General features: G+C 46.2%; 1 protein-coding gene across 2 annotated transcripts in view; it reads right to left on the bottom strand.

The window, feature by feature from the left end:
• Positions 1–26358, bottom strand: part of RECQL5 (RecQ like helicase 5) — a 669413-nt gene that overhangs the window by 480831 nt on the left and 162224 nt on the right. For both annotated transcript variants that reach the window (XM_085616996.1, XM_085616997.1), the window contains exon 3: positions 16497–17015. In XM_085616996.1, coding sequence (XP_085473122.1) covers positions 16497–17015 — 519 coding nt within the window. The remainder of the gene's footprint in view (positions 1–16496; positions 17016–26358) is intronic.

The following is a 26358-nucleotide window of genomic DNA, read 5'->3' as shown; positions in this document are numbered from 1 at the left end:
AAAGGAGACTTCTATCAGGCAAGGCCTACTCGGGTCTGCTGCCTGTGTAGTAGAAGAGGAGCTCGTCGTTCCCTCATTGTGACTGAGCCTCCTTCCTCAGTTAAACTGCATTGCCTTTCACATGCCACTTAATTGGAAGCACGGTGCAGGTAACCACGGAGAGAAAGTGAACAGTACAGACTGAGGATAAGGACCCAAAATCACTCCATTAATGGTTTGAGATGTAAAATGTTTAATTGGTTGTAATAAAAAGGGGAGGGGAATTAGAGTAGGGGCATTTCTTAAGAGGATGTAATAACAGTACTGTCGAACATAGAGGCTGTCTAGTTTGGATTCCACCTTGTGACTCTTTCGTCCACCACTCTACACTTCCTGTCTCTTTCTTACTCTTGCAAGTACTTTTTCATCCCTGCTGTTCCCGTTTGTATGCAAGTATAGAGTATTTCTATAGCGCAAACCTAGCCAAAAGGCAGCAAAAGAGAAGCATAAAGCCAATGACCAATAGCAGAAGAAGCTGAGCTGAGGGTGGGTAATGTACTAAGATGGAGTATACTTTGAAGCAGTTAGTCTTCAACTCTTTCCTAAATTGAAACACTTTCAGGGCGGTCCTAATAGATATGGGGATATTGTTTCAGATGGGTGCCTAGGTTGAAAAGGCCTGTTTAGGTTTTTATTTTTTTTTACACTCAAGTCTGCAGTCTGATGGTGTCCTGGCTCTTCCGGAAACCACCAGAGATGGCGAGCTTGACTGCAACATAAGCGGGGGGTATTAGTTGTGATGTCATAGTTTCCCTTTCTCTTTAACCTTTGGTAGCCATTGCTCTAGTTTTGTCTGGGTCAAAGTTAGATGATGAAAAATAACTCTGGGTCCCCAAAAATGTCTGCTGGTGCCCACCACCTCCAACCACTTGCACAAATTGAAGCACTGGCCCCAGGTTCTGGAATGATACATGCACAGCTGTCTGGCTGGTTCTAGTTCTTTTGACCAGTGGATGTGGGAACTTTACAACACACGCTCCCTGAGCTGTGATCATGCTCCCCTAAAACCCATGCCTATCTTGTCTTCCTGTCCTGCTGACTGGTATATTGAGGTCTGTCCTGCAGAAACCAGGTACAGCGCAGTCCTGACTGGGGGTAGGAACATGTATTTTTATGTATCATGTCTCTGGACTGTGCCTATGTTTTTAGAACTGCATTTAGAAACCCATTCAATTATCATCAATTGTTGCTATTAAAATATGCGTAAAATTCAGCATTGACCACAAATTTCCCCAAAAGTGCTTGATAGAGAACACACAATGCCATGTACAACTGCATTTATAGTCTATTCAGTTTAGGCGGGAAGTGATTTCAGAACACCATTTGACACACATTTCCTGAACAATTCCCCATGTTACTTTCTCACTGTGCATTTAATAGCACCATTCCTACTACTTATCACAAATAGCTTGCAGTGTAGAATCTCACTATATTGTGCCTTTTTTACACGACATTGTGGTGAACCACAACCCTGTCTGTCCACCTGGAGGCTCTTTAGGCTACATTTATTTTTTAGGGGTGTTGGGGGTGTAGAGTATGTATATTTACGCTATCCATATCTATGAATGAAAAAATATGGCTCCAGGTATAATGCGCTCACTAGCATAAACCCGGCCTTCATTTCAACTCAGATGGTTATAGGCCCCACTCATGAGACGTGGTACACGATTAACCTAATGTGTGCTCCTAATGACACAATCAACATCACAAAGGTTGTGTCCAAAGTCTAGACAGATCATACTCCTATAGCATGTTAATTGTCCACACCCAATAAATCACATAGCCTTCATCCTAGGAAGCGTGATAAATTGTTTAGTTCATGGAACAAGGTGGACGCTGGCTTTGCAAGTGATCAGTTTAGCGAGTCGTGTATGGACACAGCCAGCTATTCGATTTAATGGTATAAAATTAACAGCGACATATGCCAGAGTTTTGATTTGGTGTAGTACCAGAAATCTGTGGATCACCTCTGCCCAAAAGCCTGATGGTAATGCAACTAAACCATTGGTGGGATAATTGTTATTAGAACCTATAAGCATTAAAAACATTATAAACTGTCTCTTTGTGGCAAAATTTGCATTTACAGGGAATTAATAATTAGTGCTGCTAATTCCAGCAAGGTCTTTCTCAGGGTGGTGTCTGTGCTAACCTGCTGTGAGTTCCCAGGTTACTACCTTTCCCACCGAGGTACTATGTGACACGTTAGCAGCTTTTTCTACGGCAAAATCCAAACGATGTTACTTCTATATCTAGAAGTCAAGCTTCTTGCCTGTGTGCCAACAAGGACGTTTTTATATCATAAAAAAGAGCTACTAATTCTTCTTATGAAACTAAAGTCAGGGTGCTTTCTGCTCTAGTGTCGGCCACTGTTTCTGCACTGGCAACTATGGAGCTGAATGCCTCCTTCTCCTATGGTGCTGTCACTAAACAATGGAAAGACAGTGTAATTAAACCCCTAATGAAGAAGCGCAATTCAGATGCTCTGGTGGAAGCCAATTCTAAAGCTCATTCCTTTGCTGCTTGTAGTTGCTAAAATAGCTGAGAAATTCATTGCGCACCCCTTTCCACAATTTGGAAGAGCATCATCTTTTGGACCCTAGGCAGGTTTCCATTCTTGAATGACCATAAAGCAGCATTAATTATTTTTCTGGATGAGCTCAGCCAGAGATTAGACACGGGTGTTGCTACCTGTGCGCTGGCTTCAATACAGTGAACCATTCCACCCATATCCAGCGTGTGGAAGAGGCTACTGGCAAGAGTTAATAAGCATGGGCTGCCTCATTTATCTCTATCAGAACTCAATCTCTGGCCCAGTCCCCTTCTACTACAAGTCTTCAACAGTGACAGGTGGGGGTTCCAATGGAATCATCGCTGCCCCTTATTTTGTCCAACATTTATATGTGTCCCCTTGGTTACAATCAATGCCTATGAGGCATAGATGATCTCGTACGTTGACCACACTCTGCTGATCCAGAGAAAAGAAACTGGTTGAAGAAATTCAGGGGAATCTGCATGGCTCTTTCTAACATCGAAAATTAGATGAACACAAAATTCCTGGCGCTTAATGTTTCTAACAAAGAAAGTGTCTTGCTTAGCCAAGAGTCTGCTTTGACTTCTACTCTCTGGCCCAGTCACGGGGGATGCATCCACTCCCTTCGGAGTTGGTGAAGGACCTTGGCATCAATGCCTTGAATCTTAAGATAGATCAATTCAGTTGTTTTTGTCTTTTATTTCCAGGTGAGTCCTCTCAGGAAAATTCTTCTATTTGTTTCTGCCAATCTTTTTTTTAAACCTTGATTTATCGTTTTTTTCAACAAAGAACAAACACTGTACATGGTCCATAAGAGAGCAATGGAATATTAGGCACAATACAGGTGTTAGACAGATTTCAAGCTAGGAATAGGAAAATGCAGTACATAATGGTGGTGCCATAATCAACAGCTAATAGAGTCACCCAGACCAGTGTGGACACGTCAATCTTCCTGCTTCCCAATCCACTCTTCAGACAAAGATGCAATGCTCTCACTTTCAGTACCACCACTGTCAGACACTGTCCCCGTGTCCCCTGTAAAGCATTCACTCCACGCCCCTCAAGCCTCTAGATCCATCTGCAATTTCTCATCAGTTCTCACCTGTCTGAGATGCTCCTCCTCAGCCAGAGACCACACTGAAACATCCCGGACCCACTGAGTCTCCTCACGTACCCCCACTCTCATCCAGGTAATGGCGACACACTGCCAAGCCAGAACCAAGGCCAGCTGTAAAAAGCAGCAACACACCTTGTGTTTGAGGTCTAGCAATATTTTTCAACAGACAATGGTAGGGCATCAGATCACAACGCAAAGCTGCGGTCCTATGCAATCTGTCCACCATGGCCAACCAGAAGGACCACGCTGCTACGTAGGTGCAAACAATAGGAGCAGACGGGAGATCGCCCAGGATCGTACCTATGCACCTTCACGAGGTCACAAAGGTGCTATGTAGGAAATTAAAGTGTATAAAGAGGAAGCGGGCATTACTAGACACGGACTTGCGCAAATCCTAGCACCCTCCACGTCCGTCAGGGAAGCTCCCAGATCTATCTCCCAAGTTTGCCGCACCCGCAGCTGCCCACATATACCGTCCGCCTGGAGCGCTCTATACATCAGGGAGACCAGGTGGCGCCCCAAGCCCATCATCAGCAGTGCTCTCAAAACAGCAGAATCTGGGGAGGCTGCCGGAAAGGAGATCGAAATCTGTTTAACTATCTCTGCCATACCTGCATACTGTAAAAACTGCCCCACTCCCAGGCGAAACTGCTGCCGAGCGTACTCAAAGGAAATAAATGTTTCCGTGGGACACAAGTCCACCTCCAACTCACAGTCTTTCGTCCCATACCTGGAATGTCATGGCCTCCTCTGCCTGACGAAATGGGGCGAGCACCCATAACTAGAACTCCCTGAGGAACTGAGTCATCTTACTCACTGCCCTAACCACCCTCTGCTACATCACCACAGTCTGCCACACAATGTAGGGCGCCCCCCTCGGTACCTCCAAGCCCGTCATCCGAATCTTCGGGCTCTCACCAACCTTAACCACTCCTGCCAATAGGTCCTTTTCCTAGCTGTTCCCCTCAACCAACCAGTGGGCTGTATGCTGCAGGAGGGATGCAAAATAATATAGTTACAGATTAAGGGCTCCCACCCCCCCTTCCAGATGTGCCCTCATTAAAGCTGTTCTAGCCACTTTAATCCGCTTCGACCCCCCTACAAGTACAGGTGTTCAACCTCTGGAAAATCCCCTCCAGCAGCGGATACAGAGTTCAGAACCGTGTACAGGGAACGGGTCAGCAACACTATTTTAACCATTTCTATTTTACCCATGAGCGACAGCAGCAGAGTATTCCATAATCGCACTGATCCCTGCAGAAGTCAAAATCCTCTCAACGTTATGCCTCAATTGCTCTGCCTCCATGTGCGCTACCATCACTCCAAGATAACCGAAATAACCCAACTCTCACCGCAACCCCAAGTCCGAAAGCCGCTCCACAGATATCCCCACTAGGGCTGCCAACAGAAACAACAATGACTTTGCCCTATTGAGCCGGAGACCAGACACTTCACCAAAGTCCTCCAGAAGCCACAGAAGAAGTTTCAGCAAGGGCTCCCCCGGGGCCTGCAGATAAAACAACAAATCGTCGCCGTAAAGGGACACCACATGTCTGCTTCACCCCAGCGCAATCCCCCAGCTGTGCCTGACACGTCAGACCTGAATTGCCATAGGCTCCACTGCCAGGGCAAAAAATAAAGGTGACGAAGGCAGCCCTAACTAGTCTGCCACTCAATGCCCCACCGGTCTGAGCAGTACTTCCCCCACCCTAACCCTTGCTCCCGAAGCAGTGTACAGCAAGTGTATCCAGGCCCGGAATGGTGGACCAAACCCCATTATCTCCATGATCCCCAAGAGGTACACCCAGTCTACCATATCGAATGCCTTTTCGATATCAGTTGGCATGCCATCTCCTCTCGGGCACCCTCAACTTCACACAAAATGTGCATCAGCCTTGTCAAGTTCAATATCTTACAACGACTTGGCAGGAAACCACACTGATCAGGGCGGACCAAACTACACATTGTAGGGCGTAAACGATAGGCCGAAAATTTACATAGGATCTTAACATCAGAGTTAATCATCATCGGAGGACAATACACCTGAGCCCTCATCCCCCCAGCTTGGACATCATACCGATGAGCTCTTCTCCCATACTAGGCAGAAGCGGCCCTAGCTCCTCAGCCTCCAAAAACACGTCAAGCAGTTTTTGTGCGAGTGCCCCTGGAAATGTTAGCTAAAGCTTAATGGGAAACTCATATCCCCCGGGTGCCTCAGCCCTTGGGAGCATCCGTAGGCCTGGCTGCAGTTCATCCAGCCTGATGTCTGCCTCTAACTCCTCAGCCATAATCTCTCACACCCTGGGGACCTCCAGGGCTCTTGGTAGATCCGTAGCTGATCCGGCTCACTGCAGGCACCACCACAGTTCACCCTCTCCAGGTGTCGCTGAAACACTTGCCACTACCGGCTCCTGTGTTCTATCCAGTGCGCCCGTCTCATCTCTCAATTGGAGAACCAGCGGGACACTAATCTTCCCATGCAGCAGCCTGGCTAGGAGCCTACCATACTTGTACCCCTCCTGAAGGCAGCACTGCCTAAATGATGTACGCGTATATGCAACCGCAACTCCTCCTTTTGGGCTTCCTGGGCCGGTGCACCTCGCCCCTGCATCAACCCCAGCTCCCTTTCCGCTTGGCTCATCTCCAGCTGGAGCTGCCTACGTACCCTAATGGTCAGACCCAGACAATGACCCCTCACAACCACCTTCATAGCCTCCAATTCAGTTTGGCAGGACCCAGCAGTGCCCCAGTTAACCTCCAAATATTCTATGAGAGCTTGCAATAGTCATGTCTCACGAGAGTCTCTACAGTCTAGCCATCTCTCCCAACACCCCCAGAGCCAGCTCACAGAACACAGGTGAGTGATCAGACAAAAATCGTGCCCAATGGGTCACCCTGCACAAATCGCCCGTCTGAAGCAGCCCCTCCAGGCTCCTATTCTGACTGTTTTTGGGCAGCTTCCGGTACCCAAGCTTCAGTTGACCAGGATCTTGAGCTTGGAGGGATAGAGCAACATGTATTTAAAGGTCATGTTTCGAAGCTTCTTTACCTCCAAGAACGATTTGAGCTGCTCTTGTACCTTCCAGGTGTTGTCTGGGAAGATTACGATCGAGTGATTTTCGAACTTAGGGACTGTCTGATTCCTGGCAGCCCAGAGGATGAAGTCCCTGTAGTTCAGGATCTTCGCTATGAAAGCTCAAAGAGGGTGCAGGGGGGGGGGGGGGGGGGGGGGGGGGCGCCTGAGGCAGCAAAGGTACCAGCGTGTGGTGCACCAGTTTAAGGACAAAAATGACAGACCATGCAGTTTCAACCACTGCCGGACCTACTGCTCCAGGAAGCCTTCCACCGAAGTTCCTTTCACCTGCTCCGGAAAACCAAGGATACGAATGTTGCTTCAGTGGGATCGGCCCGCCACATCCTCCACTTTAGCCTCAAGATCCCTAGTTACTGTTGCTATTCTGGCCATTTGCTGCTTAAGAGCCGCCACCTCCCCCACAGAGCGCCTCAATGTTATCCTTCGCCGTGGTCACTTTCTGCACTACTTTGAGCAGATCGGCTTTGAGCAAGTTGACCTCAATGGACACGGTCTCAATCTTATGTTCCGCAGCAGTGTGCGAACCATGTATGGCTGCCACAAGATACGTCTCAAAAGGGTTTTCTCTCGCGATTCGGATAAGCGGTTGCAGACTCTGCCCCCTCCTGTTGAGCCACCCACTGATCATTCTGCCACGGAGTTGTGTATTGGGTAATTGCATTGGTGGCTGCTGCTCTGGGGCCTTTCTTTCCCCCATCGTGTACCAGCCAGGGGTACTCTGCTTCAACCCAATTCTGCAAGCAACCACAGGGATAGGCCTGTGGTAGGTCAGACCCCTTCCTCGGAGGAGCCAGCAAAATGTCCCATCTCCCCCAACAGCAACCCCCGGGAAGTACTCAACCGTGTCCATCCCAGAGGCACACCATGGGAGCTCTGCCCTGCAATTGCTTGGTGTTCTGAGGGCACGCCCCATAACAGCCGCTATCTGCAGGATACTGAGCAGCTCCAGGCCCCAATCTCCCAATCGTCAGCGCCGGTAACTGCACCTAGGGGAGAGCCTCCCCCGGTCAACCTCCACAACCGCTCTGTCCTGGCAAGTTACTGCGTACTCAGTGTGCCATGGAGACCAGCTCCGTCCCGCAGGTGGCAAGGCCCGGTCCCAGCCTCCACTCGGTCCCCCACCTCACCGCCTCAGTCACTCCGCTGTTGCCCCCACTGAACAATGTATGACCCCGATCACAACCAGGCGGTACATGCAAATCCTACAGCTCCATCAGGGTTACATCTGGCTGCAGATTTCCAGGCCGCGCCCTTCAGACCTGCTGTAGGAGGCTCTCATGTGCCCCAGTCCTCCGATTGGGTCTGGGCGCCAGCAGTAATTTCCCAGCGCCCAGCAAATGCATGCCCTGATCCAGAGCACCCTGCCCCCGACTTCCCCCACTCTAGTCAGTGAGGTTGAGGGAGCCCGCCAGCCCTGCTTTACTCACAGAGGGGGACAACCACAGCCACCGGTCGACGACCTCAACTACTCTTCCCTGGTAAATAACCGGGTACTCTGTGTCCCATGGAGACCAGCTCAATCCCTCAGGTGGCAAGGCCCAGTCTCAGCCTCCACTCAGCCAGCCACCTCAGCCCCTCAGAGTCACCCCACTATTGCCCCCACTAAGGCTGTGTATGCGCCGGGGGCCCCTGGTCACCACAGGGAGGTGCAAAAGCTCAGGCATCTCCTACTTGCAAATTTTACAGCTCCATCAGGGTTACAGATGATTGCGGATTTCCTGGCCATTCCCCCAGCCCCTCCTGACCTGCTGTAGGAGGCTCCTACGTGCACCATTCCTCCCTCCCGGGACCAGCGTACGATGCCCTGATTCTGCCCACCCCCGGCTGACCCAACAACAGCCAGCCAAGTTGAGGTAACCTGCCGGCACTGCTTCACTCATTAAGGGGCAGCCCCTGCTACGGCCGGACCGCCTCGCCTCGTACAGAACTCCTCCACTCTCCACGGCGCACTCCAGCTGACAGCAGGCCCTAAAAGCTCAGGCCCAGGGAGTCCGCCGATTCTCCAGCTTGCCCGCAGGATTCAGGCACAGCCTCAAACCCCCAGGCCCCAACTATCACAGTCGCAACACAGCTCACCTGTCGCTTGGCCGCCCTTGCTCCAGTCGACCGGGTCGACGGAGATCCACAGGCCCTGCACCATTCTCTAGGGGCGACTGCTGCTCCAGACCGGATCTCCTCACAACAGGCTGAGTCCTGCCAGGGCACCGCAGCCAACCAGGGCAATAGGCCGCCCCGCCTGTCATGTATCTCACGACCAGTGGCTCGAAGAAGGCCTGGACCACGCCACACAGGCCCAGCACACCAGGACCACCACTGTGGCTCAGCACTATCCAACACATGGCACAAAAGGCTCCTTCAGGGTCCGGCTCAATAAAAGGTTGCTACACACCAGGCTTTTCTCCCCGCATGGGCTATGATAAGGGCAGGATGAATCAAGATCGCAGATTGGCCGGCAGGAGCTGTGGGGATTTACATTCTGTTGGTTATCTTGCCTGGCCACGCACTTTTCCTTCCAATCTTAGAGCCTTGGTAGTCAATGCCGCTATTATCAAGGCTTGATTTCGCCAATGCGTGTGGTTAGTAGCTTCCCTCCAGCTATCTCTAAAAGCTACAGGTACGCAGAATATGGGAGTATGTATGGGTATAACGCTGCAGAAAATTCAACAGGTTTTGGAATCTACAGGAAGCTTTTTCCGAGACTGGTCCAAACCTGCAATATAGCAAATGTTGTAGATTGTGCTGAATTGTCCTCTTGGTTCAGCTTCCTCTATTTTGTTTTGATTCTCATGGTTTTAACGAGCACCTTGTGGTGCACGTGTTGTTTTTCTATTATTGCCCCTTCTCTTGGAAACATACCTGCACTCCACCAGCAGCACACATTCAAGCACATTTAGGAAAACATCTTAAATCATACTTGGTTTATTGAATTGAGATAGTAATTCCCAAAAATTATAGATCATAGTGTCAAGATGGCACTATCTGTGCCTTGCTTTACAAGTATTGTCCTTTCGATTGTGGCCTGGCACAATACAGTAAAAAATGTCAGGATAAAGCGGTCTGTGATGTAGAAAACTTTGCTTTCATAAATTAGTTAAATAAACTAAATGTGCCCTGCAGCCCACATGGTTAGGAGCCAAATGTATAAAAGTAGGACTTCCATTTTAAAAAAGCGTATGTGTCTTCGGTGAATAGAGCCACCATATGCCATCTGACGCAGAGAATATTTCTACAATCTGAGAGGAAAATATTAAAACCTTGGTTCAAAGTTAGTTGTCAATGTTATCAAAACTCTGGTGGTTCAGTGGTGAGGGCAGATTTTGTTACCTAGATTGGAAATGTAACTTTTAAAAATCATACTTTGTGGAGGTAGTGACATAACAGTTTAGTTGGTGATCCCCTTTGCCCAGTGTCAGTATCATCAGAATAACAACGTGCTGTGAAAAGGTGCTCTGCTTGGAAACAGTAGACTCACTTTTAAAGGCAGGAAGGCTAGAGCGGGTCAATCGCAAAACACCTTCCAGGGCTGTGTGCTGCCATAGAGTTCAGGTTACAAATCGATGAAAAATATGTCCTTCAATTATAACAAAGAAACTCCAGTATTTCATTTCCATTACCTCACAAGCATAGTTTAGGGAAGGAAGAAGTTTTACTATAAAGACTGATAATTAATGCATGTGTAAAATGTCTTTTCCCACAAACTTTATATAATCTATTAATAGCGTTAGCTTGCGACATAGCCTTGCTCGAGCAATGTTTACATGATCATATTCTCTACAAATGCTAGCATTATTTTTTTCAATAGGGATAGAGTTGGACCTTCTCCAGCTTTTCGGGACCTAGAAGCCAGTCAACTAAAATCTCAAGCCCTTCTTCCGAATTCCAAACTCTTACTCTTCGATATATTTATTTTTAGGAAATGTTCCTCTGCATAAAGTTCTAGTGTGCAAGTCGTCTTTGAAGCTTGACAGGTGGTAAATCCATCAAAACCATGTTGTCCGCATACAGGAGACAACCAGTATTCACCAACTTTCGGAGCATCCCCATGTATCATCACTACCCTGCGTGGGAGATCATCAATGTATAAAGAAAAGAGCAAAGGCGCCAACAGGCAGCCTTGTTTCAACCCATTGTGCATCAGAACTGTTTTGAGATAGACCTTGATTCCCACCCATCAGTGTTTGACTCCAAGTTGACATAGGAAGTGCTATTACTATTCTCAACAAGTAAGAGGGCATACCGACTGAAGCAACTTTCTCCACATCGCCCAATGATCAACTCTATCGAACGCTGTGGACAAGTCGATAAAGGCCGTATACACAGGCCTTCCCTGTGTCTGGGGATACGTTTCTTTAACCTCTTCTGTGCCCATGACGAGATAGTCTCGTCATGGAGCACGGTCGCGCTGTGCCCATGACGAGACTATCTCGTCATGAACCCCACCCACTAATGCAACGCCCGGCACAGGAGGGGGAAAGGGCGTGGCACTGAAGGGGATAATTCCCTGTAGTACTGTGATGTTGTCTAAAGTACTACAGTTCTTTGAATCCAGCCTGTTTTGGGGGAATATTATTATTTTGGGTTACCCAATGCTGAAGATTTCCTAATATACTTTTGGCAAGAAGTTTGCCTACAGCGTCTAATAACACTATTTGCCTGTAACTTGCAGGAGAAGATTTTGGACCCTTTTTATAAAGAGGCACAATAATGCTCCCCTTCCAAGATGACGGAGGGGGAATATTTCCTGAAAGATAGCAATAATCAAATGAAGGACACAAAAAAGCTGCCCAGAGTGCATCAGTCTGTTTAATAACCTGAATAACCTACATACCCCGAAAGAGACAAACAAAAAGCCCTGGCTAGCTCCTTCTCGGGCAATGCCCCCAAAATCTGGAACTCCCTACCAGCAGATCTCAGAGCCAACCCCTCCTACATGATCTTCAAGAGAAAACTAAAGCATCTCCTTCTCACTCGACACCTTTACCCACTGGACAATATACCATAGCTCTTTTTAGCAGCCTACAATCAAGTAACTCTTGACTCTACTACCTACCTTACTAACGGCTGTCTGTTTTCGTTTTGTCGGTCTGTTTTCCTTATTGCCTGTGTTACATGTTGTAAAGTGCTCGGATACCCATGGGTCCTGCCAGCGCTACATAAAACTCTCTAAATAAATAAGGCAGTAGAGGTCAACTGGCATCCATAAGTTAGGAGGTGCACAGGGAGAAGACAGACATGATGAATTTCTGTAGTTCTAAAGAAACAGACACATTGAATTTCTTTAGAACTAAAGAAACTATCACGCAATCAGGTGTCAGAATCGTTCTCTTTAAGAGCGGATCTCAGTCAGGGGCTCTCAACAACCTCACCAGATCTCTCTGTAGCTTTAATAGAGGATGGAGTTAACAATGCCTCCACAGTGAGTTGAAGCAAACCTCGGACTTATGGCACTTCGGGTCTTGCTAAGACTAAGTCATAGCGTCTTGAAGATCATCAAAGTTTCTTCCTATGGGACTGCAGTATGGGAAACAGTCGGAACACTGCGGTCTAAACCACAAGTGTTCCGACTCCGCAAGCCCTACCACGCATGCCTTAACCACACATATGCCTTAACCACACATATGCCTTAACCACGCATGTGTGTGGTTAAGGCAGATGCGCGGTCTAGCTGCCGAACGGATGGGCGCAAGCAGGAAGCAGTGAGGTAAGTGGGGCTGGGTCGGTGTACTTTTGTGGGCTGGGTCGGGGTTGTTTTGTGGGCTGGGTGGTGGTTAGGGAATCTTTTGTGGGCTGCAAGCTGCAGTGGACGGTAGCAGGGAGAGATCCACGGTGAGGTAAGCGGGGTGGGTCGGAGTACTTTTGTGGGCTGGGGGTTCGGGAGTAGTTTTGTGGGCTGGGAGTGAGTTGGGAATGCTTTGTGGGAGGGTGGGTGGGGCAGGGTTGTTTGTGGGCTGGGGGGTCGGGGTAGTTTTGTGGGTCAGGGCAGTTTTTTGAGTTGGGGTAGTTTTGTGGGCGTAGTGTAGTTTTCTGGACTGGGGGTAGTTTTCTGTGCTGGGGGATGGGCTGTGGGTAGTTTTCTGGGCTGGGGGGTTCGGGGCTAGTCTTCAGGGCTGGGGGTTGGAGGTAGTTTTCAGGCTGGGGGGGGTTTAGGACTAGTTTTCAGGGCTGGGGGTTCAGGGGTAGTTTTTAGGGCTGGGGGGGTCAGAGTAATTTTTAGGGATAGGAGTACGTTGAGGTCGTTTTTTAGGTCGAACAGAGCAGCAGCGTGCATGCGCTGCTCGCTCTGCAAGGCATGCAGTAGTTGAGTATGCTGTGGAAGCCTCGCCTTCTTTCCGCCCATATTTTTGATCAGCTTGCGTCATTGTCCTTGGTATATGCTGGCTTCCGATTGATAATGAGGCTTGTTAGGCCCTGTCGCCATTTGTTAGCTCCCATGAGGACTGGGTCTTTTACTTGTGGCATTACACGGTCTCCTTCATAAGTCGGTAAGCACTATTTTTTTTCTTTATTTGCAGCGCGGTCTGTCTCCACTTTAGCGGCAGCGCTTGTTTAATTATTTTGCCGCACGGGCCGAAAGGAAGCATTTCTACTCACTAATCTAACAAGCATTTGCAATACAATAGGTCTTGCATTGACGCAAGTTTGAGGTATTGACATTGCAAATAACAATGCCTTTTATTTTGTTTTCGTTTTTAAAACATAAAAAAGGGATTGTCATCTACAATGCCAATAGCTTAAACTCGCGTAAACACGAGACCTATTGCATTGCAAATGCTTGATTAATTAGGGGTGAGGGTATTAGGCCTCAGGGCAGGGCAATGGGTAGTCAGGGTAGTTTTTAGGGCTTAGGGAAGGGCGGGGCAGTTTATAGAGCTGGGTAAGGGCTGGTCAGGTTAAGGGACAGGGTTTTAGGCATCAGGGGGAGGGCACAGTGTGGGGGCTCGGAGGGGGTAGGGGTATTTGCACCTCAGGGCGGGAGGGGGACGGGGGCGGGGGGGGAGTTTGTACCTTAGGGCAGTGGGGAGGGTGGTGGCGACCTTAGACATGCATGCCCCTTTACCACGAAAAATCGTGGTAAAGGCATACGTGGTAGAGGACTGCGTGGTTAAGAGGCAGTTGTTATTCAGACCGCGTGGTTTAGTCATGAGGGGTTGGGGAATTCGAGGTTGCATCATACAACCCCTGCAGTATGAATACAGAGCTTTCAGGCCAGCTTGCGATCCCCTTCATACCATGCCACAATATCATCCAATAGAGAGATACTAATCTGCATAACTTCAAATGCCTGTGGCAAGTAGAATCACTAATTCCAATTCATATCTGGAGGTCAAATGTCAGAGTGACTGTAAAGTCCTATTGGCTTGATATGGATCTATTTATGGACACTGATGACAAGATACGTTGTGGGGTTACAGAAAAATGACTCCATTTAAAAACGAAAGAGGCGAAAACATTTTTGTACCCGCAACTAAAATGAGTTATGACTGTTTACACTAAATGTATTTTAAAATATAAAACGACAATGTAGCTGTGCAGGAAAAATAATCTGCACACATAACTAGCTTTAAATCAACACAATTAGTGTTCTGGGTGAGTTTGCAGCTTGGTTGATGTTTAGAAGATACAAGAGCAAGTTCCATGTATAAAGAAAATAATCTTTAAGACTATAAAGAGTTTTGTATTCACACAGTAACCTCTGAAAAACAATGTGATTGGTATGGGAGAATAAGGTTTAGATTTGGGGACTGTGGGGACGCAGTGAAAGTAAATTAATTCAGGCCCTCAAACAGTCTTAATGTTAGAATAAGTGTTTCTGCAGTTACATGCATTTTAAAAGGAGAGAACGTGTAAAATAAATATCTTCTGGACTCCACGATTTATTACAATGCTCATTTCTCAAACAGTCTTTCACATTTCGCACGTTCTGCATAAGAACGAGATGGTAGCTACCAGCGTCTTTTTGTCAGCTGTCGTTTCTACTGCGAACTTTCACATGCACTCGGTGACAGGGGCAACCTCCACGATGAAGGAGCAGGCAATGGTGACCTTCGGGCCACTTCTGCTGGAGGTAGAACTGCTTCCTCTTTCACACGGAGGTGTCAGTGTTTGAGTCGCCTTTCTTATGTGTCTCAACTTTTTGACACTAACACTCTGGGACTTGAATCTAGGTCTGGCGGCATACAGTGCCTCGGACTCGGTCTTGTTGGTGAGCATCTCAATGCCTATGGCTAGTAGAGTCTGCTGAGGTGACTCAAACATTAAAAATGCTTCTGCATCAAGTGCTTAGAGTACCCGGACATCATCCAACTGTGTCTCAGGTGTTGGCAGCAATGGTACCACTTCGATCATGGACTTGTGCAGGTGTTGAAGGGTGCTCCCGCAGTACAGGGCATTGTGAGCTCCATCTGAGTCATACAGCCCCCTTATACAGCAACTCATGGAAAAAAAAAAAATCACACCTCTCAACAGAAATGCGATGCGGAAGGCAAACCACTCAAAGCAGCGTTTCTCACCCCATCACAGTAAAGGAGTTTGACAAAAGAAGCTGCCATAATGGTGAACAAACACTTGAGAAGATCAACTCGACAGCAAGAAAAACAAGCAACAAAAAACTATCAGATAAATGAAAGAGAACCATTGTCAACCTTTAAAACGCGTAGAGAAGCCAAAAGTTCCCTTCTAAAATGAATTTCAGTCAAGTTAAGATCATTTCTATATGAAGCCCAAAAAATGAATTGGTTATTTGATCCCTCAGAACAAGATGGAACAGTGGACATTACAGAATTCACTAATAGAGCAGGATCAGTTTTCTTCTGTTTGAAAAACTCAGTGCCTATGGTACTTCTTCTGCTATACGTTTTTGCTGTGAGGTGGTGGAGGTTGGGGGAAAAGAGTTCAGAAAAAGCCCAATGTGATATATACTTTTCATTTTAAAAATGCAGAGGGACAAGTTAACAATAAAGATAAAAAAAGGCTGCTTCTTTGAGGCATGCTTTCTAGTCCAACATGCTTTTGGAAATTTATATTTTAACATTTAAAATGTGTTCTGGGATTCAACACATAGGCAGAGATGTTTTGTTTTGTGTACTAAATAAAATCCTATGATGGAGTACTACATGCGGATTGCATAACATTCTAACAGAGACTCTCCTGAAACCAGTGAGTATCAAACCGAGAGTTTTAATGTGGCAAAGTATTTAACTTCCATTGGGGAAATCAAAATGGATGGCTGGTATACCTTGTGATGTATTTAAGAGAAGTCAAAAGTTTCCATTATTAGTCTTGCAACCTGAGAAAAGGAAATAACGTATGTGTTGAACTGATGAAAGGGTGTATATCTGTGGCAATAAAGGAGATTATTTTTAGATTACTTCACGCTAGGAGTGCAGAATGTTTGATTATTGATCTTTAAGGAAAACCATAAATAATATTTTAAAAAACGAAATAAAATGAATAAGTCTAAAGTCCTGAATACATGGAATCAATATCAGCAAACACACAGTCTAATCAAATTTTGAACATTAAAACTTGTTCACCAATCACAGTTCTGTTTAGCTGTTCTATCCCAGTGATCTGGAGCTTTGGAAGATGCCACGAGGACACAACAGCTTTCCACAGTAGCTATGCAACAATGTTTTGTTTTAAAAAAATAAAAAGATAATAATCTCACAGTCTGGCTGGTACCGGAACACAGACCTACGGCTCTAGAAGAAACCTACCCCTTCCTTGTTCTTCTCGCCCAGGGCCTTTAGGCAGAAATCCTTGAGGTGCTCATAGGGGTTGGCCAGTAGCTCCTTGAACAACACATCATAGAAAAGGTTGGATCTGAAGCATGGAGTCTTGAAGTTCGCCACAGGAGGCTTGAGCTTCAGGGAGCCAATAATGTCCTGCTGCACCTTGGCCGTGGCTGTGGCTGTCAGAGCAATGCAAGGCACATGTGGAATGCGGGAGCGCAAGGTCCCTAACTTTAGGTAATCTGGTCGGAAGTCATGGCCCCACTGGGAGACACAGTGTGCCTCGTCAACGATCAGGTAGGACAGGAGGTGGCGGGCCAAGAGGGAGGTCAGTGTAGACTGAAATGCTGCAGAGGCGGCCATCTCAGGCGTTATGTAAAGCAGCTTAAGACGTGGCTTCTCGCTCGCCAGGTCGTCCAGGATCTTCCGGCGCTCAGCTAAGGCCAGTTTGGAGTTCAGCGTGCAGGCTCGGATCTGCAGTGCCAATAGGTGCTCCACCTGGTCCTGTATGAGGAAGAAGAGAAGAGAGGTCACAATCAGTGTGCTCGCACAGGACCACAAAAGGCTGCAATCAACACAAATGGACTAGCCTATAAATAAGTTAGAAGATTTCTGCACAGACCAGTGTCTCTGGAGGGCATGAAGGGCTGGATATAGGTCCGCCCAATACTTATTGCCAGACAAGTGACTGGATTAGCTACAGACCAAATGGATTTCAAGAGGCACTGGAATATTATTTTCAAATAGCCCAGTCTGCATCTCATACGGAATCAACAATTAAAGCATAGTTAAGATTATGAAGGCTGTACGGCCCACAGGTAGGGAATCCCCTCCACCCCAGCTCACTAGTGCTTCATGCCTCTATCCACAACATAAGAGTCACATAAGCACTCTTGTTAACAGGTGGCGAGTTGCCTGGTGCACTGTTGTGGTGTCCAAGCAACCTCCAGATCGCTTATGATTCACGTAGCACATCAGATTAGATTATCCTTCTAGTTGATACTTTATTCCATGAGTTATGTAGTGCATTCAAAGTTTTTATTTATCAAACGTGGATCATAAATGTTCATCACAGCATTTTTATTTGTGTTCAAGTACTGAGCCAGGATACTCTCGTGGGTGATAGGGCGCTTTATACATAAACATAACGTAATGTATTACAACGCATTTAGGGATGAGATCAAAGGCCTTTTGTTTAAGCAAGTAGCGAATCTCTTTCTCCATGCCAGGGCAGTGCCCGGGACTTGGACACACATCAGTGATATTGCAGAGGATGTAGTAGGTAATGCACGCCTCTTCTTAAATTAAATGATGATCTGACACAAGTCAGAGTTTATCCGCCAGATTTCGTCAACTTTTTTTGCTGTAATCATATGTGGAGCAGAAAAATGAAAATCAATTAAGAGAATTATTGATTGACATTAGCACACAACTGCGGTTAAAGGATGAATAAGGCAATTTTCCAATTCACTTATCTAGTGGTAAAATGATCAGTCTCATCCTTAAGTAAAATGTTTTCCCACGAGGACAGGTATTCACTTGGAATTTTCTCAATGACCAAACTTTGCAGAAATAACCTTTGAGGAAAACGGCAAAAATGGTCTATTAAGTTGGGACGACCATTACCTACATTAATGTGGCCAGCTTTATCCTCATCAGTTTTGTAATTCTTCTATAATTCAGGAATATTAGTGATCATGCAGATCACTGCAGAGAGAGAGAGAGACAGACATTTTTAATCAGGCTGTAAGCTGAGCAGTAACTTGACTGGACCCCTGGACAGACTGGACTGCTATCAGGTAGCTGTCATCTTTCTTTTTTCTTGATGTTGTCGGATTTGTCGCAGCTTTTACAATTCAAATGTTATTTCTCATGGGAAAATAACATTCATAATTTAAAAAAAGTTTCCAACAATGTGTTCGAGAAAAGAAAGTGTCAAGAGCCAGCTCCAAAAGATGTAGGCATTTAACAACAAAGTATGGGAACATCTCATCCGTCTTCATGGAGTGCCACAGAAAAGGAACTGCAATGGGTATCACCATTAGTTTTGTTAAATGGGCCCAAATAGGTGTGGAAGCTTGTGGTGCACATCTGCTCTGTAGTTCAGTCAGCTGCCCTTTATTTGTGGGTTGTCAGAAATAAAGTTACTGTGAAGTGTGTGACTGGTTTCTGATGAGATCTTATGAAGTAGGAGCATTGAGCAACGCCATGTGGTACATTTTTTGGCACCACATTTGTTGAGTGAGTGACCAAGCACAGTTGCAGGCTGAGTCTTCATGTGCTGGACGTTGCAGAGAAGCAGAAGCAGGAATCAGTTGCTTTTTGGTGTAGTATGGGTCATATGCGTCGAGTGATGTGTGAGCATGTCACGTCATTCTTTGTGGTGTGCTTGCAAACAGTTGCACAGTTTCGCACTGCAGAGAGGGGTCAATCAAGACCCAGGGCTTGGTCCATAGTGGCAGTGCTGCTCACAGCACGTTTTTCCTGTGTGAGGTAGAAGGACACGAGAAATCCGAATTTGTGAAGATACAGGTTTTTTGTGACGTCGTGCTTCTTCTCAGTGGGTGGCTCACAGTCTCGGTCTGAAGCAAGCCGAAAGCATTATCACTGTAAAGCACCTCAAAGACACATACACAACTCACCATCAAGGCAACAAACAGAGCAGTCGGCAGCCCTTGCACATCATTGGTTGTTGGATGACACCTAGCACATGAGGCCGTCACAGAGTCTATTTGGGGGGGGGATTGAGGAGAGAGAGGGTGGAGCGTTTTTTGGGACAGCTATACAAGGGAAGAATTCATTTCAGGGTTCAGAGATGGAAAACACCGGAGTTGGCACCATTCACAAGAGTGCTAACCTTCAGCAACAGAGAGAGCCCATGGTCCTTGGATAGGCTTAGTTTCTTCACCATCCTGAAAGAAGGGTTGCAGAGGGCCACTGATGGAAGCCAAGTGAAGTGCAGGAGTTTGGTGGGAGTACTACACGGTATAAGTAAGGTTGTTTTGGGTCTTTCACATGTCGAATTCAAACAGGCCTTGATGACGCAAGTTATGCTATGCTATGCTATGGTGTGTGGCAAGGCTTTCCTGCTAATATATACATGTTGCATACAAGCCAGGGCTGATTGTATGCCAATATGAAAGCTCTAATCCTTAGAGTGTGCATGGGACAGGCATAGGGCCTAGAAAGCTAACGGCTTGAATGGTAATGCTAACAATGTGTACTGGATCGCCGTATTTTATTCTGAGCTGCATTTTGACATAAGTCTTGCTACAAAAACGGAGAACTGAAAATATATTGTTCGCTGAAAGTTGCAGAGCTATGTGTAGTAATTACAGGCAGTAGCGTTCGGTGTTGTGTCTAAGTGGCAGGGCGTGCGGGCAGGGTCACGCGACAAAATAAAAAAACTAATACAATAAAAAAATAAAACTTTGCCGGACGTGTCACGCTGTTCTGCTTCTCTCTTCACAGGCACAGGCTCCAAGCCTCCCCTGCGGCCAATCCTGGCTCTGCTCTCATGCATTAGAGCAGCATCAGGATTGGCCTGAGTGCTCTGAATGTGTGCTCCCAGGAAGACTGGGAGCCTGTGTCAAGCTCTCTTCAACCCAACAATCCAGATGGGTTGGAGAGAGCGTCAGTGCGCGAAATGGTTTGGTGGGCCGTGTCAGGCCGCACTGACAATTATGCACTAACCCTCCCCCTGTGCATGCCACCTCCCCGGCCCGCCCCCAAGACTCAGCAATAAAGGAAAAATAAAATAATAATAAAATGTGCTTGTTTTATTTTTTCGGGCTGTTTTGAGGCAGGGGTGAAGCCGCGGATTACAGGCACAAGGCCATCCTGCCTTGCACGTACCTGACCTCAAAGGAGGCAGAAATATTGGCATTTGTTTGCTTTTTGTGCACCTCTGCAGAACGGACATAGTCAGATTTCTGAAGCAGTAACATAAGACCTGCGCTTGAGTAACCCTTTCCTTTTCCATATGAAAGCAGCTCACTTTTTCACTTTGGACAAGAGGGTATAAAGTATAAAAGAATACTAGAATTAGGGAGTGGTGACACACAAGAACTGGTTACTGAGAGGGGCATTACGAGAGTCTAAATGCAGATTATGGAACCAACAAGTTTGTAAAGTATGCCGAGAAACTAGCATGGTTTGGCATTTTAGAATGGAGGCTCATGTTGAAACTAAACCTAGCAGAGTAATTGTAGGGCTGGCAGCATTTATGCGAATTAGGAAGATTAGACTTATAAAGTAGGGATAAGATTTTTGTGATTGTCTTCATTCTGAAACACGATATATAGAATAATAAGGTATAATAAATATTCTACAATACCAATCATTGTGTGTGTCTGCTGCTTTCAGGAACCAGGGCATGGCTGTTTTTAGGTTGAGCCTAGCGCAGCGCTGCTCTAGGAGGGACCTTTAGGAATCAGTCTGCACTTTTGTTACACTTGTGCTTGTGCTGGCATCCACCTTGCAGGAGCGAGCAGCGGTGCGCAGGGGCCATCTGTTTTCAATTAGCGTGACCGCGCGCGCTTGTTGACACTCCTCTACTATCGCTCTCACCCTCGCCCTCCCTTGTTGCTTCTGTGTTGTAGCCAGTGATGCACATTTTATATGCCCGCTCAGCACCAATATCATTCCTCATTAAACATTTGAATATCTCCGGCAGCCAATTAGCTCTTATCTTCTAATGATCTATTTCACAGCGCATGGCTAAGTGCCCTAAATAAGAAGTTTAATAAGAGGATTTATTATAGATTGATAGTGTTTGCATCCATCGATAATTCAATTAAAAGGCACTAAGAGGCTTCAGACACGCAATAAATAACATTCTAAGCACCTTGCAATGCGCCTCTGCGCTGCGCCTGTAGATTGAGCTCCGCACACCGGGAAACGAGTGAACATGTTCTCCAGAGCCCTGCGTTCAGCTGTAAAGAAGGCCTCCTCTGATGATGCGCACTTTGATGGTGTTATTCGTGGTAAGACATGAAAGCCTGGTGTAAGGAACCGGTGCTTCTCCATGCTAGCCCAGGCTGTGACTCACCGCTCCATCGTGAGTCACGCTTTGATGCTGGGCTCTGAAATCAGCAGCAGCGTGTCTGACACAGCGTGGAACGAGCAGAGGCGATTCCCGCAGCACCCAGACCCCTTATCAGCGGAGATAGGGCAGCCCAAGGACATGGTTGAACTGGTCCAGCTTTCGATAGCCACCGCCCAAGGCAGCTGTCAATAGTCACTTAATTCTTTGTTCGTTTCCACTCCGCAAAGTTGTGTCTTGTGTAGCACCACTGGTGTGGCCAGGTCTGTGTTTTCAGGGTAGAACTTGTTCTGCCCAGTTCTTACGAGCGAGGGGTGAGAACGCAGAACAGGTCCAACAGGACCACGTGAAAATAGTCTAATAGCAACAAGGATCCGGGAAGTGTCTAACTGATGTTGTGGGCAATTATCTCACAATATACTGCATTTCCTTCTTCACCAACGCTATATTAGGCCATGAAGTCCAGGGATAGGTCACAATGCTTACGTTAAGGGGTCTAATCAGTCATAAAAGCCTTCTTTCCACAATTCTGATGCTTCAGATTAAGATATTCACTATCCGTTTGGGAGGATTCTTCTAAACTCTCTAATGACTATGTCACATTATGCATATTAACTAACATTGCTTATCAAGGACATTGGTTGCAAGCTATACGTGCAGAATTCCTGGAACCTTGGTTAAACTAAATGTTACATCCGCAGTCGATGGACAATGTTGTGAGCCACTACAAGAACTTTCATCCTGGAACACTGCCGGGGTATGGAGGGTGATGAGGAAATATGAATTTTGTGATCAGTTATGTCCCCTATCGTAGACCCCAACGGCTCCATGTGCATGCTATAAGTACATGTATGTTCCCGCCAGTTCCAGTTTCGAAGACGCAAATACATGTGCGTCCACCGTCAACATGTCCTCTTTCAGATCCACCATGAATGGGTCAGATATTCCATTCCTAAGTATGAAAGGCCACCGACTTTATGTGGTTCACTTTCCACATTTTACAGATTCAGGCGAGTAGGCCCTGAATTCTGCCATCAAGCCTTTCCTGCTTTCTGCCTCTGAAAGCTCCAGCCCGAGCCTGCATCTGTATCCATGAACTTTGTCCTACTCCCTGCGCGGCTAACGATGCCTGATCCAGCCTGTTGCCTGCCAAAAACTGTATTTCACCTCCAAGATTATCTGCTTCGCTCCTCATCCGATGCATTCCTGTCTAGTAGTTTAGGTAAACATTCCTCCAAGCTACCGTGCAAAGAGGCCAGGCCTCACTGTCCTCGTGCAAGTAATTCATAGCCCTGTTACCATGGAAGATTCCTGCCCCCTCGCATCACATGTAGACACTTAGGCGCTTGTACACGCACTAACAGTCAGTATAGAATAGATTCCGTCCGAGAGACCTCTTCCTTTTGGATAATATAGTTCTTTAAACATAAGATATTAGATATGATTTGGGATTAGGTTGACATGAACCCTCAGACTTCTGTCTCCACATGTAGAGCTAAATGTCAAGTCCCCTTCACCCTCTAGTTGCACGTCAATCACACGTCATGCGGCTGCGCGCGCATCTCTGCCAAATATTTCTGCTGACATTGCAGGATTCTCTTATGAATCCACCCACTTGTGACATCATGTATAATGACGTTTTCTAAGTTACGCCTATATGTCCGCCTTTTTTAGTTACGTATGCCTATTTTATCTGTATTATCAGCTGTTACGCCTCTTGCATCTGTCTCAATATAATGCTTTCCATATAAATACCATTACCTGTCAATAATGTATTGCCTTCCTTCCTGAACTTTCGTGGTGATGGAATTTGAAGCCTGCAATTCGAATTGTATTTCCTTTGTAGAGGAATAAAGCCTTTTAGAACCTCTAATACCACGGATTCTGCCTCTTATATTTACTGAGTTATTCTTACTAGATTTTACCGCATAAAAAATAGTACCGGTAATGAAATATTTACCACAGAAATTGGCGCCCGAATAGGGACACTTTCTCATCTCACGCGCCGGAGGTGCGTTGCAGGCCCGGTCTCCTGCCACGGCTGAACGGACAAAAACGCGTACCCGCAGGATTTCCTGTATCTCCCTCCGGCCAAGCGGGGGTGACTGAGGCTGCGATCAACACCCAGACGAGGCGGTGAGAAGTGCGAAGTATCCCGACCAGAGCCTAGCTGAGAGAGCAAGATCCGAGGTATACAGAGGCCCACCAGGTTCCGAAGTTCCGAGTCCAGTCGAGTCCAGTCCGGTCCAGTTTCAGTTCAGTTCCGAGGCCTTCCGTTCCGAGCTACCCGGTGAGTACCATTGCCGGGGAGGCATTTAACGTGCACATAGTCTGTGCCGGTCAAGACGGGTTTGGGTACACAAATCCGGTCTGCACTGTTTCAGCAGTGTATCTGTACTGTTTAGCAGTATATCTAGTATGTCTTGCATATAAATAAGTATTACCTAGTGTCAGTATTATGTCAGTAACTAGTTTCCTATTAGTCATCATTATACGTTAAATGTTAAAATGTTAAATGTTTTAACACGTTCTATACATTGTGGTGTGAATGACTGTTCATTATTGTGTTTATTTGTATTAAGTGTGTTTAAGATTAAGTAAACAGATCTAAAAATGCCGTTCTTTTCGAAATTAAGACAGATCAAAACTAGAAAAGGGGTACTCGAAGAAGCTGTTCCCATCCCACCTAGGGACACTCCAGGATACTTTATGTATCATAAGCATGGCCTAGATGCCGTGTTATTTCTTGATTTATGGGTGGACTACACCAAAGAGTTGCAAGAAAGTCAGAGGTGGCCCGCAGCGGGGACCTGGGATGCAGATTGCATCATGAGAGTAGAAGAAGAATTATGGAAAAAGAAAGCCAGACAGTCACAGAAAGATGCCATTGAATTATGGCGTAAAGAATCATATAGACGTACAGAAAAAGCGCTCAGACAGGAAGAGAAAGGTAGGGAAAATTCAAATAAAACCCGAGAAAATCTATTAATTGAGGAAGGTACCCGAGTAAAATCAGAACAAGTAGATAGACAAAGAATCACTCTTATGAATGGTATGTATCCTCTTCTGGCCGAAGGATTACCTAAGGCTACCCCGGAAATACCAAAAGACTTGACTCCTCCATTGCTCCCGATAAAAGCACATCCTAAAACAGCAAAGGATGTTTTCCTTTCCTCCTATTTAGATGACATAGCTCCCGAGTATGCTAATACCATACCACACACGCCGCTTGCCGATGGGGTTCAACACCAAGATCATCCGTCTGTATCCCCGCAACAACAAACTCCTACACTAGTTCCAACAGGTCCGTCCGTTTCTACTGTTTTTCCCGCATCCACAATTTCTATCTTACGTCCAACGAATCCTTTCGTGCCTAGCACCTCAGACGGTGCTACAGGAGGTACGACAGACATGTTTGCCACACCGCCGCGAAATAAACAGACCCTTAGAGATTTAGCACTCCAACGTACACCCCAACTAGTGACATCCGACATGTTTAAAGAACATCTTGTGGATTGTAGATACGATCCAGTGCCAGGTAAACAGGACAGATTGCTAATATCATCACTACGTATACGACGAGCTACATTATATTTAATGACAATACCAGGAATGGTTGAACACCTAGACAATATATATCACTTTGTCCAAACAGGGCGAGGTCCAGAAAGTATTAACGAAGCTATGGAATACCAGAAAGTGGATGTACAAAGACAACTACTACGTTTTTTCATAAATTGTGTGATTAGGAACCAAGACAGACCTGGGGCAGATCATGATACCATGCAAAAACTTGCCAAATGGGGTCAGAACATATCAGAAGAGAAACATGATAAACAGGCGTGTATAATCGCCATGTATCGAAAAATCCGCAAGGAAGTAGAACGAATACATAAAGAAAGACGAGAAGCAGACAGAATTGAATCAGAGGGAGAGGAGGAGCAAGAATCAGAACAAATAGAAACGATAGCTTACGTAGGTAGAGGAAGACCCCATAATAATACTAGAGGCTTTAATGATCCGATATGTCCGATACGTCCAGAATATAATAGACATTTTCAAACCCCTATGTTAAATACAAGGTCCCCTGAACACCTATTCCAAGCCGCTGATAAATTACTCCGAGATCAAAGGGGGTACCATATGCTCGATTCCATGGATGAACAAGAATTAGCCCGGTCAGCAGTACAATGGGCCGACTGTCCCGACAAATACAGTGAAGATACACTAGCACACACGTTTCTGAATCTTACCCCATACGAACAGCGTTTAGCTAGTATATACATGATTCAACACCTCCTTATATTATATAAAAGCCAACACTCCGATCCAGGACCCTTACCTGACATATTGATAGAACTACTCACGAATAAATGGAGAGGGTCAGGTACTGATTTGATTAAAGAAATTCTAGAATTTCGAAACCAGAACACGTTCCAGTTCCCATTATGGGAAGAAAAATGTATCACATAGATAGACAGAATCCGTTACGCGAAGTACACCCAATCAGAGGTGAAGGTAATAACTTTACACGCGTGTTTGTGTACACGCCTATAACTAAAATCGAATTATTAGAAATGAAGAAAGTAGTACCCAGCCATGACAAGGATCCAGCAGGTTTCCACCGTGAGATAAAAGACATGCTACTCATGGGAGAGAATACCTACCCCGACATTATGAAAATATTAAAAGTATTAATGCCTGCCGGTGTTTACGAGAAACTCAAAGAAAAGGAATGGGAGGTGGGAGACCAAAAGATAGATTGGACAGCATTAGAAAACGAAGAAAAGGCCCGAGCTGCAG

This window comes from Triturus cristatus, chromosome 7 (assembly GCF_964204655.1).
Source record: "Triturus cristatus chromosome 7, aTriCri1.1, whole genome shotgun sequence".
Lineage (NCBI taxonomy): Eukaryota > Metazoa > Chordata > Amphibia > Caudata > Salamandridae > Triturus > Triturus cristatus.
This window is presented reverse-complemented; position numbering and strand designations above follow the sequence as displayed.